This window comes from Bombus pyrosoma, linkage group LG9 (genome assembly GCF_014825855.1).
Source record: "Bombus pyrosoma isolate SC7728 linkage group LG9, ASM1482585v1, whole genome shotgun sequence".
NCBI lineage: Eukaryota > Metazoa > Arthropoda > Insecta > Hymenoptera > Apidae > Bombus > Bombus pyrosoma.
Genome location: NC_057778.1, coordinates 11,450,661 through 11,467,178, shown reverse-complemented (window position 1 = coordinate 11,467,178; position 16,518 = coordinate 11,450,661). Strand labels below are relative to the sequence as shown.

At 34.2% G+C, this 16,518-nt stretch overlaps 1 protein-coding gene and 1 long non-coding RNA gene across 4 annotated transcripts in view; one reads left to right on the top strand and one right to left on the bottom strand.

The window, feature by feature from the left end:
- The window catches only part of LOC122570634, a 175,058-nt gene that overhangs the window by 101,823 nt on the left and 56,717 nt on the right, over positions 1 to 16,518 (bottom strand). The gene's annotated exons all lie outside the window — the stretch shown is intronic.
- Positions 309 to 13,275, top strand: LOC122570625 (paternally-expressed gene 3 protein-like). 3 transcript variants are annotated; one of them, XM_043733185.1, is made up of 11 exons: positions 309 to 678; positions 6,665 to 6,704; positions 6,786 to 6,948; positions 7,100 to 7,254; positions 7,532 to 7,618; positions 7,888 to 8,037; positions 8,403 to 8,588; positions 9,068 to 9,220; positions 9,910 to 9,973; positions 10,662 to 10,745; positions 10,952 to 13,275. In XM_043733185.1, the coding sequence occupies exons 2-11, from the start codon at positions 6,678 to 6,680 to the stop codon at positions 11,875 to 11,877; spliced, it is 1,995 nt and encodes a 664-aa protein (XP_043589120.1). In that variant the 5' UTR covers positions 309 to 678; positions 6,665 to 6,677; the 3' UTR covers positions 11,878 to 13,275. The 3 variants fall into 3 exon arrangements, with proteins under 3 accessions (XP_043589120.1, XP_043589119.1, XP_043589121.1); XM_043733184.1 differs by lacking the exon at positions 309 to 678 and adding an exon at positions 848 to 1,761; XM_043733186.1 differs by lacking the exon at positions 309 to 678 and adding an exon at positions 5,640 to 5,662.

Here is a 16,518-nt window from a genome sequence, read left to right as displayed (position 1 = left end):
CCCTGGCAATTATTGAATTCATATGATTAAAATTCTTCAACAATATATACACTAATGCCTATCAATGAGAATACATATTTACCAATATAATTAAGGTTTTCATTAACGTATCGCTTATCGAAAAATAGCAATTCCTTATAATATTTCAAGAGAGATTAAACGAAACATCGTGAATTCGATAATTATAAAACTACGAATACTTCTGTCACTCACTGCACAACACCATCAAATCACAACCCCCCCCCCCCCAACAAAATCCATCAAACAATAATTCAACACTACAACAACAACAACAATTTTATTTCCATTCATCCATATTGCATCATAGTATCAAGAACGAAACGAAGTTGCCTCGTTTCTGTCGCTCAAGTCCACGGAGCAATGATCGAGAAGAAGCGATCCTCTGGCGTTGCTGAACGTGCGTGATCACGAAGAAACTATAGAGATACGGTAGCGGCCAAAGATTCGCCGAGCGACGATCCTCCATCACCACCAGTTAGTTGTTCCAGTGAATCGTTTGCATAGACTTCGATCGCGTGTGTCGCGTTTTACGTCGTGCTGACTACGAAGACCGACCATAGGGAATCGCCTGGTGGCGCGGAAAGGCGAAGGAAGTTCCTCAAGAGGAACCCAGCCGGTATCCGGCGTTCGATCAACGCCATCTCTAACTATACTTAGGTGAGAATTGAACGAACGAGAGCAACGAAACAAAAACGACGAAGATGATGCTTCTTCGTCTTGGTTTTTTAAGTTTTGTTTCTCTCACGATTTTTCTCACGGTTGCTCGCGACGGCAAGAGAAACAATGTCACGTAACCCGATTTTTACGCGGTTCGCAGTTTTCGCGCCAGTCGCGAGTCGATCGCCTTTCGTCCCGCGTTTAAGAGGTTGCCATGATGAGATTCGATGATGTTTGATGTTCGATTAGATTGGCTTAGATCGAATAGGATATAGAGTTCGACGTGACTGAAGGAGTTGGTGACTTGAAGTTGTTGGAAGTAATTTTTGATTGTATCTCCGTTTTCCTTAGCTTTTCTTTTTTACGTTTTTGGTTTCATCCGATTGGTTGAGAACAACAATTTGTTCGTTTCATCAGTTTGATCAGCTATCGAGTTTGTTTAGTTGGGCTTGTTGTTTGATATATCATGTATTTTGTTTTGATGCATTGAAACGAACTAATTTGAACCGTTGTTTTATGAGTAAGACTGCGAGCTGCTTTCGGAATAATTCTTTTTAGTAGAATTTGTCATAATTTGTTAGAAATGTACAGTGAATGAATTTGGGGGATTTCGATATCCATCTTCTTCGTTCTATAAGTTTCAACTTTACTCACTGTAGATTTAATTATTAACACTTTTATTATTTGTAAATATACCATGATACTACTTTTTCTCTTTTTCCAATTTACATCGCTGTATTGTCGTTTCCTCTTATACGTCAACCATACCAACAAATCTTTTATTTGAACCGAAAAGGGCTCCCTCTATGTTTATCGTCAGTAACAACGAAACATATATTCTATAAGAATATTGAGCCTTGAATTATAATCAGATTTTACGAATTTGAATCTCATTTTGAAAATGGAGCGCTAGATACTCGACTACAGAATACTTCGTGGAACGATTCAAATTCAAAAAGTTTGGATAGATTTGGTAACCGTTTGGTTATTCTGCCCTCGACGACCTAAACAACAGAAAAACGAGCTTCTTCTAAGGTTCTTTTGTAGTAGTTGGTCGTAAGCAATGTGTATCGACGTGCCTAGGTGAGTCTCGTTAACATTCTTTGCGTATAACATGTCTGATTTTAGTGTATCTATTTAATCAATTCTTAAAGTATATTTAAAAATAGTGAAAATTTAATTGAGGAGCTAACGATAATGTTAAACTTGATTTTATGATACACGCAAGTAGGATAAATACAGGTATCGTTGTAAGTCTTGGAATGTGTTTAAATGTGTTTAAATAAATGGAACAATTGTTTGAAAATTATTTGTTGGTTGCTTACAGAAATAATGGTGATAAATTTTCAAACATAAAGACTGTCAGAAGAATGAAATTTATCTGGAATCGAATTATGTTTATATTTATGTATATGTTTACATGACCTCGATTGCTTCTAATTACACTATTATAATTAGCAATTGATTGACAAACGTTGCATTTTATTTTATCTTATTAAATTCTTATAAAATAAACGACAAAGCAATCAAAAATAGAAACGTATTACAGGAGGAATAGATGAAAATATTTAGTTTCATTTAAGATAATGTTAACGTTAAAATTATTTACGGTGCCTATAACGCTAAAATTCAGAATGAAATAATTTTTATTTTTACCGAGAAATAACATTCTTCTTGTAAGTAAAAATTTGTTGTTAATAAACACAGGTTTCTTGGCAAATAATAATTATCATACAATTCGTATCGTTATTTACTAAATTATTTCTAATATTATCTATTTACCGAAAGGACTATATTTAGTACTAAAAGTTATAATTTGCCAGAAAGTCTGTGTTTCTTAGTAAAAGCATTTTTTTCGCAGAGGAAAACATATTATTTATCGACAAAGATTATTATTTCGTTTTTAATTTCAGTATTGCAACCGTAAATAATTTTGGTGCTCTAACATTGTTTTATTATTAACAAAGATTATCATTCGGCAGAAAGACTCTATTAATAAAGATTTTCATTTGGAAGGAAGATATTATTTCATAATATTTATTGTTATTAATATTATATCGATAGATAACTTTATTTTCTAGTCTTTTTGTTCTGAAAAGGAAGTTGGCTCGTGGTTGTGTCTACAAAATCAATATACGCATACATAAATACAATATTTTCAAGATAATTACAAATTATTATAAGATACTTAAAATTCTGGAGAAATATTATTACTATTATTATATATTGTTTATGTTATTTAATATATAATGTATAATATTTTATATATTATCTATTGAATAATAAAAATTATCCAATAACAATAAATCCAAGCTCGATATCGTATTTTTTCTTCGAAGCAGCTCGCCTTTTGCTGTTTTCTTTTTTTTTTTTTTTTTTATCAGTAATATAAAAAGTAATTACGTACAGTTGCCAACGTATAGTCGTAACGTGTATCGTATACTATATTTTTCGCGACGTTTCTGTTCATTTTTATTTCACGTTTGCGCGTTTCGTTATGGGAGTTTCAGCGTTCAGTGATGGATAACGACGGGTCATGCCTTCTCGATAGCAAAATTATCGTTACTTTCCTTTATTGTTTATTTGCTGCTGTTACGGCCTCGACAAGAAAAATTTCGCGCGACCGTCCGTGATAATGTATCGATTTCATGAAATTCGAACAGAAAGCGAATCACCTTGAATGGTGGTTAAAAGACGGATGTGAATTTCCTTGGAAGCTTTGAATTCGAACGACGATCGTATTACGTTGACTTGTCAAAAGCTAAACGTTAACGCAATATTTTATCTGCAATTTTACCAATCGATTTACGTACGTTGAATTTCGTTTCTTTAAATATTGTAATTACGAAAGACAACTCGAAGGAGTCAATTAATAAAATTCAAACTTATTTTGATTTATTACTTATTTTTGGCAATTTTTTTAAGTTAATTTACACTATTGAATTCTATATTTTAACATTGCAAAATTATACAAGCCGAATCTTTAATAAGCAGAAAGTTTGAAAAGTCCAAGTGTTTACGATGGTATCACGTATTTCGGAAACACGAACATTTCTTTCATGTGTTTCGATTTATCATCCTAATACTTTGTTTTTCCTACCTTGGCAAGACGATGCGTAAATTATCTTTATTTCCAGTTATCGATTAGTCCTTAATAAGTTAACATTATGTGCTTCGTAACACCTAGTCTCCAAGTTACTTCGAAGCTTATCTTATCTACATGTCACTGTACCATAGTGTTCTGCGTTTTACCAATTTATTTTAACAATTACTAACATCTAGCTATCAATTTAATCCCATGAGATTTACCCTCGTTCCACAGCTCTATATTCCACTATAAAAATTATATGAATAGGATCGAAGAAAAATTCGTTCTATAAATAAAAGTCACGTAAATACCTGTCCTACAATTGAAAAATAAAAATTACCAAAAGACTCTCTTTTTATTCGATACCGACGATCGTCGCGTTTTTCATCAGGGACATTCGACAATCATGGGTGTTTCTGCGCTCACTAAGCGATAGGACGGGGTCATGCCTTGCTGATAGTGAATTATCACCGTTGCATTTCTTATTGTTTATTTATTACCGTTTCATTACGGTTTAATGGAAGAGAGTTTTATTCACGTGAACCCACCAACGAACTGTGCAAACCCTTCTAGCTAGGAACAAAGTGGAAAATGTTATTAGGTTCGTGTCATAGGCGAACGTGTTTCTATCACGGAAGCTTTACTCGGCGAGAGTAATGGCTCTATTATTGCTCCGCAATGCTAGCACAACGCAGTCAACGTCTATTGCCCGAACAACTGCACGTTAACATTATGCTAATGTTTTTAGTGCCACTTGGTTCGTTAAGCGTCGATTATTCGACGATAGTTTCACACCAATATTACGCTTCTTTTACATTTCCAAGTTGTTTTGTTTACGACTGTAAGTGTCGATAATACGACGATAATTTTGTAGGAATTGTGCTTAATTTATGTTGCCTTAATTTAAATGTCGACACTATAAATATTTAGATACGATACTTGTGTCGTTGGTTTGAAAAAAAATCGAGATTTTAATATTCTTCGTCATAGTTCCTGGGCTATTGCTTAAATTATTACCGTGTATATATCCTTTTTTACACATTTTACACCTGTCAGTTGTACCGAGGTAATGAGTTCTATCGCTTCTAAGAGTTTATTGCTGTGTGTAAACTATAGTAAACGAATAAAATAAAGATGCGATAAACCGTATAAGCGTAAGAGTAAATTTGTAAATATGATAAATGAATAACGCATATCTCCTGTTAAACGTTATTTCTCTGATTTCTAAAAGAAAAGATAGCCGGCAAAAATATGTCTCTCGAACGTCACGAATCTAATATAACGAATAACAAAAATATAAGATACCGACTGCGGTATAAAATTTTCAATCGTCTCGCAGCAGATAGAATATAAGACTAGGGGGTGGCGACGTTTCTGGAACATTTTTCCATTGTGAATGAACGTTTTTGTACGATAACCTCGAGAAATATTCGCCGTTTATTTCGCTAATTTCCTGCCAACGGAGCAATCGACACGATGTCGTATGATTATTGCGGTTGTTTTACAAATTTTATGCCAATTATACGTAGGATAATCTGAACAAATTACGTGGATACTATTTATACCGGTTTTATAAAAGGAACTCGGATTACGAATAACATTGCTATCACGTGTTCCCCACTATACGAACTTTCTGATTATTCACCGCCAAAAATGATCATTCATTATTGGATGATCTTTTAGAATGAGTCAAATATCAAATATCAGGCGAGAACAAAAAAATATCGTGAATTTGTTTGATTAAGTAATGTTTTCGCAAATCGTTTGCCGTTCTTTCGTTAATATAAGCATGTCGTCAATGGAAGCAAATGTTTAATTAAAGTATGGCTTGTTTAACGTTTGGTGGTCGGGTGAGGTTGTTTGAACAAGATGCGAGGCGACAATACTTAAGTAAATGTAATGTCCTTCGTAATACAAGACGGATGATATCTCGTACCAATTTTTATTATTATTATTTTGTCAACTGTAAAGTTAGAATTTCCACGTTAATCGCGTAATTGAATATTGACAATTTATTTTTCATATTTGTCGTAAGGGAGAGATTCTAATATAAACGTTAACAAAACTGTGTTTATTAAGCTGCTCAATTGTCAAATTAAGTGTGTACTTTTTTTATTTTCTTCAACATGTCGGGAATAACGATTGCTGCGAGATAGCTGAATGTTCGATCTTACGTAAAACTTTGTAGATTCGTTATCTAGGTTTGCCGTATTAATTGAAATCAGGAATTATTATTATATCTAACGAATTAGTCAACCGAATAAAATTATCTAAAACCAATGAAATATGTTGGTAAAAGATTGGAAAATTTGTATCTGGATAACTTTTTTTTTTATCGCTAACATCACTTAATAGCATATTTAATCGTTGGCCAAGTGTTAAGATATATAAGTAACGAGGGAACAGCGGGATGCTGAATAGGAATGGCGCAGCGCCTCGATTTTTCTTCTCCTGAGAATTAAAAGTTAATACATAAAAATGTTATCTAACGATAAATGTTATAATTATCGATGCATAGTAATACTCGAATTGACGTATGAACTTCTAGTCTGTTACATAAATTTATAAATAACGTCATTTCCATCGCAAATATATTCGCTTTATATTCGCAATAATTTATATAAAAATTGTTTCATTTAAGACTTCAACATTTCGCATTATTCGCGAAGATTTACATAAAACATACCTAATTTAAATTTATGCTACCATTAACGCGTGTTCTGTATCTAAAATTATTCCTCAATAGGAAAATTCGAATTAATTAACAAATATTTAACTGTAATATTTAACTTCTATTCTATCATCGTATATGTATTATATTATTCTCACATACATTATAAATACATGTACTATAGTTTGTTTAGTAATTGATTATCTAGAATTTGCCATCATTTTTAGATCAAATCTAATCATGGAGAATGAAGTAACTACGACCTCTGTGAGTATTGACAGTTGATGTAAAATGAAATAAATTAAACGGCATAATAAAGAAACTAATTTCTTTTGAAATGTTCTTCAGGAAATATTCAAGACGTCAGATATTAAAGGATGGATAGGATCGGTGTTTTTCGCCACGTCACAGACTGTCGTAGGCCAGACATTGTTCAAAATCATCGACTCGTTTCTCTGGGTCGTCGAAAAGTCTGCACAATGGAGCTTACCAGCTCAGGAAGTTGAATCTGGTACGTTTGAATTATTTTACGAACTACTCTAATCTATTTACCTTACCATTATAACCAAAGATATTAAAAGTTTCTAAACTTCAAGCGATTTGACAATTTGTATCGACGATACTGGATCCACTAATTCATATCGTTTCGTATTATAAAACAGACGACAATGGCAAAATATTCGGGAAGATAAAACTTATCAGACCCCTACCGTGGTTTCTATTCCTGCCAGGATTAGTGATCCTTCGAATCATCAGATGTACAATTAACGTTGGTGCTTATGTTTTCGGCTATTCAACAATCGAACCGAGTGGAATGGTACGTAATGATATAATTCTCAAAGAATTTTTAGTCAAATTTGTAATTGCTTTGGCGACATTATCGTTCGCCGTTTAAACGTTCATAAATACACAGAATGCACGCGAAGATATATATAAAACATCGAACGTAGAGTATTAATTGTAATATTCGACGGGTGATAGGAATTTGTCGAGGTTTCAATTTTCGAATTACGATCAAAAAGATTCGAGTCTGCATAAAGGATCACGTACAGCTAAAATGTTTCTTAATAGATCCACGAAATATTTGTTTACAGGTAAAATTCGTGCAAAGGAGCCGCAGACGATTAAGAACGCTGAACTTGAAGATAGCGAAATCAATGCGGCGTGGTCCGACTAACAAGGTAAATCGACCTACTGTCAACCTCGTTGCACGTTTTCTCGTATAGGTACTTATCTGTTTGAATATCGATTTTCCTATGTTTGTAGTATAAATAGAAACGTTTATGCGTGTATTCTAAAAGCTTGTAGGAAGTCTGCTTGTGTTATGGAATGATCTATCAATAGTAATCGACTTTAATTACCGTAAGAGTAGACATCCTTCTTCAAACTCGGTTAGTTTTTAGACATGTAATTAAAATTAGTACGATAATAGTCTCGGTGATGGATGTAGGACAAGAGATTGACGATGATCGAGGCCAAGAAGGCCCTAATCAGATCCATCAGATTGACTTTGTCGACTTTGTCTTGCTTGGATACGTCTAAATCGTCGCCTTCGCCACCGCCAACGAAAATTCGCATAAGTCATGCGGATCTTGAACCGGTAAGTGAGATTTATTCTTCGAATAACTTGTTCATGGACTTGAGAAAATTTTATTTGAAATAAGTATAACAAAATAATTTGAGATAATATCATGAAGGTTTTATGGTTCATGTAGCATTTGTTTGAAGTGTCATCTAATTATTATTCTAATTCGTGTTTGTAGTTATTTCGTGAGTATTGTCATCGATGTCTATAGTTATTTTATGATTTTATTTTCCTTTATTTTCAGTTACATCTCGTACAATTATATGGTTGGATACCTATGTAATTGTATACTTAATATGAAATATTAATTATTTTTAAATGATACATTCCCTATGTCATGCGTAAGTATCATTATTTATAAATGTACGAAATAATGGCAGGTGACAACGCCGGACGAAAAATCAACCACAGAATCTGTCGACAGTCCGATACAACATGAAGCGAAACGCAAATTTTCTCAGCTCAGTTCGGACGAAAAAGATACCGACGAGTCGGATAATGAAGCGCTGAATTTGAAACTTGAAAGATTGGCCATGGAAGACAGCGCGGACGATTTAGATTTTAACGTGAGTACTCGATCTGTGTAATTGAAGATCATACACACTGACCGTCGCGAATGAACTTTTCATGGTCACGTATATTCCTTTAAGCTTAATGCCTTGTTCAACGTAGTCAAGTTTGATGAGGTCGAGTCTAGAAAAAGAATATTTCACTAGTCAAATGTAATATAATAAGTTCATACCTTTGTACTAGTAAAGCGATTACTAATGACGTAAACCGTGAATTTTTATGCAAATTCACATCTTTGAGAATTATATTTAAATTATATTTAAAAATGTGGAAAATTGTCTTACCTACTGCTGTTTCTTTAATTTTTAAGCTTATGAAAAAGGTGACCTGATATCCTTAAAAAATTGATACGGTCCAGCGTTGACATTTATTTTAAGTTTGATGATTTAGACGTATCCAAACAAGATTAATATATGTTCGTGATTATTTTAACTTACAATTTTTTGTAGGAAAATTTGTGGTTTGGTTTTTTTAGTTTCCCACGTGTAGCACAGGGATCGACACACCATGCAGCTCGGTGAGCAGCGATGAAGCGGACAAAGATGTGTCTTTAACGGAGTTGAGGGACATTCAGAAGGAAGCTAAAGAATTCCTCCAAAAAGTGATTAGTCCATCTACGAAGACAGTGGTAAAATCAATACACGTAGTAGTCTCGTGGTCGTTTCTGTATTTTGCGTTTAATGTGGATGTGAAAGAGTTCGCAGTAGAATACTTAAGAATTCATTGTATAGCTTCAAGATAGTCTGTTGTATGTAGTAATTTGATAATAACTATAGACAATAATCAATGTGTGCTAGAAAATTTGTTGTCGTATTTCAATTGAAATAAAGTTGCAGTAGAGTGAAATATACCTAATTAAATAAAATGTCAAATATGGTCTGTATATCGAGTCCTTAAGGAGACGATAAATCTTTTTTCTCTATCTATCTATCAGTAATTGAACGATTTCTAATAAAAATAGAAAGAAATTAGAGGAAACTATTATTCTTTCGGATTAAAAGTGAATGGAAAAGCTCGTAAACTCACGTTAACACGTTGACCGACGATGACACCATGTTGAACAGTTATGACTTGATTGTTGACGCATAGATTTATGTAGCGTTTCAACCAAAAGAATATTGATTTTTTTCTATCAGTAAAATATTAATTTTGTTTAAACGACGGTATATTAATTTTGTATTTCCTATGAAAAAAAGAAAAGTAGAACTTTCCTCTATTTTCTATGTATACTCTTACTTTATAAATATTTTATCAGCGTCGTTTTGCATTCTATGTAATCTATCAATTTACGCAGTATATTTCCATTTAAAATTGCAGACACAGAGTTTGGAGAAATTGGAGGACACCCCGGATGGCGAGAAATGCGGCGTGGACAGTTCGGGTGAGTCCGTGTATTCGTCGGCAAAGGAATTCGACGAGGACTGCGACACCGTCTTTTACACGGCCATCGGCTGTCCGAGTAGTTCACCGAAACAATCACTATCCATCGAGCCGATTATTCCGGTGAACCACTCTTCCAGCCGATGCTACGAGGCAGGGAATTTCCAATCTGACTAATTCAACCAATGATCATTGATTAGAATAAAGATGGTTTCATAGAAACAATGTTAAATGTGAAATGTCTCGTGAACCATTTTTCGACAGCCTTATCCTACTAACAATTTTATAGGAAACGTACATAGTGTTTTCGGATTTTTTGGTCAGATTTTTATTCCTACGTTTTATGAATTATTTTATCTTTACATTTTTGTGAAATTTTAGAAAAGAATCGATCCTTGAAATTCGATCGAAAAATCCTAAAACATCGTATATACAGAGTATATGCAAAGAACATATATTCGATATGTGTATTCGTAGCATACCAATTCACAAGTAGTTCCAGCTTATATTAAGTAGCTTCTCCTAAGAGTATTTCTCTGTTCGTATTTAAAGAAGAAATTCCAAGAAATCCCATTTAACAAGTTAAGTGCCATTTGCTTTGTCATTTTCAGTCTCATTGAAATATGTCGACAATTATTTGACGAATAATTTCAATGAAAAATTTATCAAAGAATTTTTGTTTTTTTTAGAATCCCAATTGCAAAAGGTGACCCGTAGCTCTCAAACTTTTATCGTTCATGAAATATCGTCTATGTCGGAGCAATTGCCAACAGGTACGTATTTAATTTTCTTCAATATCTTCGTGATTTAAATATTTTTAAAGCGAAGCAAATTTCCATCAACATACCATTCCTTCAATTTCATTGATAAAAATATAAATTTGCAAACACATCCGTAGTTTAAAGACTATTACTGTTGCTATTTATCAACTACTTTATATCAATAATGCTAACCAATATCGAAACTATAATTCTTTCAGACACGATCCTGTCACCGGGAGAAACCAATGCAGTGTTCATCGAAAACCAAAAAGAGCCAGCAACTTGCGAATTACCGTCAGCGCAAGATTCTTGCAAATTATCGCCAAAGGAAGAATTTTGCGAATTACCGTCAGCGCAAGATTCTTGCAAATTATCGCCAATAGAAGTATTTTGCGAATTACCGCCAGCGCAAGAATCTTGCAAATTATCGCCAACGGAAGAATCTTGCGAATTACCGTCAGCGCAAGATTCTTGCAAATTATCGCCAACGGAAGAATTTTACGAATTACCGCCAGCGCAAGAATCTTGCAAATTACCGCCAGCGCAAGAATCTTGCGAATTACCGTCAGCGCAAGATTCTTGCAAATTATCGCCAACGGAAGAATTTTACGAATTACCGCCAGCGCAACAATCTTGCGAATTACCGTCAGCGCAACAATCTTGCGAATTACAGCCAGCGCCAAAATTTCGCGAATTATCGTCAGCACCAAAATTTCGCGAATCACCACCACTAATCCCAAAATTTTGCGAATTATCGTCAGCACCAGAATCTCGCGAATTACCGCCAGCGCAAGAATCTTGCGAATTGCTGTCAACGGCAAACTCGTGCGAATTACCGCGAGAATCTTGCGAATTACCGTTGACGCTAAAATCTTGCGAATTGCCGCCAATCCCAAAATCTTGCGAATCACCTTCAGCTCCAGAATCTTGCGAATTACCGTCAGCACCAGAATCTTGCAAATTACCACCAGCGCCAGAATCTTCCGAATTGCCGCCGTCTCAAATACCTTGCGAATTAACGCCAGCACCAAATACTTGTACATTAGCGGAAGCTCCTACTCTGGACAAGAAAGGATTGCCAATTGTGCAAGAAAAGAAGAATTACAAGCCTAACAATGTTGAACATCACCGAGTTACCAACTAAACCTTCTTGACTCAAAAACTCAACCCGAATAGAGATGCTGTTCTCTCTCCAACGTTCCCCTAGATAGGAATCGTAGAAAGAAGGAAGTACGAAAACAGAATCTCCCGACCATATTAGGACAATCATAGATCACAATCGGAATTTTACGAAAATCGATTCTCTCTTTTTTTTTTTATGTTCCTAGTTTTTAGCGATCATTCGTTATCGATAAAATCGACAAAATCGTATTGCGCTCGACCGTCGCCTAAATTAAAAAATCGAGATATATTTATTTTCAGCACCACTAACGTTAATATTCCAAGTTTCAACGACATGGATTTCTAAATTTAATAATTTCAAGCTACTAATGTAAGCCTACGTAATTATTTGAGACACCACTTATGCTGGTATTTTATGTTTCAACGGTTCTCGTTTGTAAAGTTAATAATTCAGTGTAAATATACGCTTCTTACTTCGTTTGATCCATTTTCAGCTAAATGACTTTGTAAATTCGTGTTGGACATTTTTCTGACATTCGGGATTCTGATATTCGGGAAAATGCTATATCGAGAAAGAGCGGTCCGATCGTTACGAAAGTTCCGTTCGAGACGGCGATGTATCGCTAGCACGGTCAACGATAAAAAAAAATTCTGGCAGATAATAGGATATAATAGTTGAACGATTCACAGGGAAGATGGAATTCTAACCACTTGTGCAATATTTGGTAAAAAATGTCTGATCTATTCGGCATGGTGTAAACTTGCACGACGTTTTCTCGTGTTGCTCAAAGTACAAAATGGGACACGTTATCGTGTTCAGCCTCCCGCTTCAGAGATAATTCGTGTAGCCATTTATCGTGGTTGCATTTCAATTTTTCATGCGCGGTCAGTCTGTAAAAATAACGTCGAGAAGAGAAGTTGGAGCTACTCTTGTAAAATTTACAATCGATAGTAATTAATAGAGAAGTAAATTAAGAGATAGTAATTATATAGCAGAATGTTCTTGAAACTTCGAAGATTATTCCTGAAAGGAAAAACTGAAATTAACATGTAGTAATTGAAAAAAAAAAAAAAAAATCAGATTCGCATCGTTGAAGCTTCAAGAGGATCGTTCTGTTTTTTAGTTTCCATTCAATTTCAAAAATGAAAATAAAGACACTATATATTAAAGAAGACTGAATATGATTACTTAGAAAAGCTTGATCTCTCATAGCTGGAATAACAGTTTAGATCACGTTTACGATATACTTTACGAGCGATTAAAAACCCCGATATAAATTTCCCTAAATAATCATGTTAAATTAATCTAAAAAGTGCACACGAATGTGAAATTATTCAAAATGTTTTTATATTACTTTTGCAAAATGAAATTTCTATTTTCGAACATAGTGTCATTTCTTAATAAAGAAAGCCAGATATATTCGAAACACTTGTTCTTGTCCTCCTATACGCGCACAAACTTTACATTAACATTTTACTTGTAGTATCTTTGCATTTGTCAATATCATTCGACTATGAAATATTTACAATAGTCATCGCGATACGGTAAACGATAATTTCCATTCTTTTTTCATTTTTTAATCGTAAAACAAACAGTTTAATCGTAAAAGATAAGAAAAAATTGTTCCTAACAAGTTAAAAAGCATTGTTTTTTACTATTCCTGAGAAATAATATTTCCTCTTTAAAAAGATATATAAAAGGCAACAAGCACCTAAGATCTTTTGAATCCATCAAAATTATTTTTTAACCATATTCAAAAAAAAAAAAAAAAAAAAGAAAGAAGATACCTCAAAAATATTCCACCTTCTATCGAGGAAACATTTTTTAACGATTCCCTTATTCGACTAATTTACTCATCGTCCTATTATCGTCGACTGATTTCTATCATCTCGACCGCGAAAATTCACGAATACGTCAATTCGTAATTATATTTTTATCTCGCTACGCAAATACGCGATTATCAAAGCGAGACCGTATCGTTATCATTGAACGTACGATTTATTTCATATGAATATATTATTTAATTTTTACGTTTCTGTGTTTACGAAGTCGCCATCGAACGTAAGGATTACGGATTCTACGATGACATAATCGTTTACTGTATAACCTTCAGTTGTTTTGGCTGGTTGTGAACTTTTTTTGTTGCTGGCTCGACGCAGCGCGCAGTTGAAAATAACCGATAGCGTTTCGGATTTAATTTTTTGATAATGGATATTTATTGATTGTAAACTGCGTCGACATTTACACGCTGTTTCATATTATACGATGTTAGAATGATACATACCAGATGATTGAAATACTGAAATGCTCGAAGGGTAAAACAGACGGTGATAATTAACCCTCCATAATGGCATAGGTATAACCTAAAACGTCTTTTATTTTATTTGCTCGTCGCTGCATTAGGAATCTTGTCATTACGTGATTACAGTGGCACAGAACAGGCTATTTATAAGAAATATTAGTTTAGATTACGGCTATAATGCCTTAGCTTTAATCTAGATTAAAGTGAAAAATTGCAATCAGTTATAAGATACAGTAACATAATACAGAAACTCTATTTTTTCTTGAAAACAAATAAAATTCTAGTCGCGGATTAAAATCACAATCATATTGCTTTTTTTTATAGATTTATAATATAGCTACTTGAGGTTAGTTTAATCTGTCGAGGTATAAAGAAAGACACATAAGGTGAAATTCCAGAGACACGACTTTACAAACTAGGCGAATCGTTTTTATTTGCAGTAAACTAATGCTCCCGAATGCTCTAAATAATCTTGATTCTTCGTGTTTGTAATGTTCGTAGTTTTATTTTTTTTTTTGCTAAAAAATGTCCAGGCTGTGATTCTTTAAGTTTCTTATCAGAATTCAGCCACCATTTTGAATGAGACGTATCTTGAGACACCCAGTATGTTACGATCAAACTTTAGTTTCTCGAATATCGATCTTTCGTATACTTCGCGCGAACTTTTCGCACGCGTAAAATAAAACGCTATCGTTGCGAAATTGATTTGAATTAGATCAATACATGCCAGAAAAATTGATCTCGTTATAAAATGCAAACAGTTGTCGAAAAACCTTAAAAAATTATATGCAACGTATCGAACGCGAGTATACGTTTCATTCGACCGGTTCCAAAGCATTTTTTTCTTCTCATTTTGTCCAAGAATGTAGCGTTATTGCTATGTGACTGGCGCATTATTATATTGCTCGTAATATTAATAACACAGATATTGAGCGTTCATTCTTGTGAAAAAAAAATATCTCTTATCGTCAATCACGATAAGTTGAGATTACGGCCCATATGTCGTGCATGTGCTCGATGGACAGATAAGTGCGTTACACTGTCCTAGAAAATGAACGGAAGAAAGCTCATGAGGCGATCGTTCTGGCAATCGTGTTTGTGGGTCACTAAGAATCCCGAAATAACCGGCACGAATTAATCGTTTTAACGTGATAAAGGAACACGAATTGTACCGGTGACGAATGTCAATCGTGTTTGTCACATACACCTTATTTACAGTGCTTTTTATCAGATTCTACAATTCATTTTCTTCGTATTAAATTCTTGTAGTGACGTAAGAGTACTACCTGATGATACGCAATTTAATGTATTTCAGCCTAATTAATTTGCTAATGGTAATCGTAATAAATAAAATGGTGTGCCAATACTTTTTGCATCCACTGTATATTTCCGATTTGTCTGGAAATAATTTAAGCCTGTTCTCTCGAATAGATCACAAGGAGCTGTCGGAACCCGTAAAATTGAAATATACTTATCACTTAATATTCGCATAATTTTTCGTAGATTCACTTAAACTTAAGGTTGCGTCGAGAACCGAAAGTCGAAGGTTGTGCACCAATCGCAGGTACAACTTTCGATACATTGATAACGTGTTAAGGAAAGTGAGGGAAGAAAGGGAGTGGTTGAAGAGCAGGAGGATAAGAAATGAGATATGCGAAAAGAAGGAAAGTACGAGTGGGGGTTAAGATTTTAAGGAATTGTAAAAGCAAATCTGTTCCTTGATCCTGAGCTTCGCGTTAAGAAAAATATTGTACATTTAACTACGATTAAATGCATAATTTAATAACGTCTCTCGTATAATACTTTGCAAAACACTAAATAAAGTAAAGTTTATTAGAGTTTTTCAACGAATGGGTGTCCCAATATTTACAGCTAGCAATACATTTAACAAGACTGACGCATACATAAAGTCAAAACACGGAAGGAAACATTTTGTTTTATCAGTGCACTCGTGGCAGCCTCTGTTCGGTAGCACTTGTCGGTTAAGCCTGGATACTTCACCTCGAGGGGCACTTGTCATTAACAAATTGTAAGGTAGAACCGAGGTACGAGTCGAGTAGCAACAATTAGCTGGTTATCTGCAGCAATAAATATGAACTATGTCGTGCCCTTGACATTTAAAGTGTTGCTATCTGCCGATCGGACGAGACATCATAATTACCAACATTATCCCGAGATCCGCGGAAAAATCGTTATTTTCCGGTATCGTTATACTTGAACTAACGATCGTACGAACGGATAACGGTCAATTCGATAAGACCGTCGAATTTTCATTATCGAACGATTCATCGATTTTCGACAATGGAAAGTTCTTTGGGGAAGATTGAATTCGAATTTACCATCGAATTATTGTAGCATCA

Excerpts from the sequence above, each read along its gene's own strand:
- LOC122570625 (XM_043733184.1), top strand. The coding sequence starts at position 1,742 with ATGTGTATCGACGTGCCTAG. Across the intron at positions 1,762-6,664 it reads ATGTGTATCGACGTGCCTAG|ATCAAATCTAATCATGGAGA; the intron begins GTGAGTCTCGTT and ends CATCATTTTTAG. Across the intron at positions 6,705-6,785 it reads ATGAAGTAACTACGACCTCT|GAAATATTCAAGACGTCAGA; the intron begins GTGAGTATTGAC and ends AATGTTCTTCAG.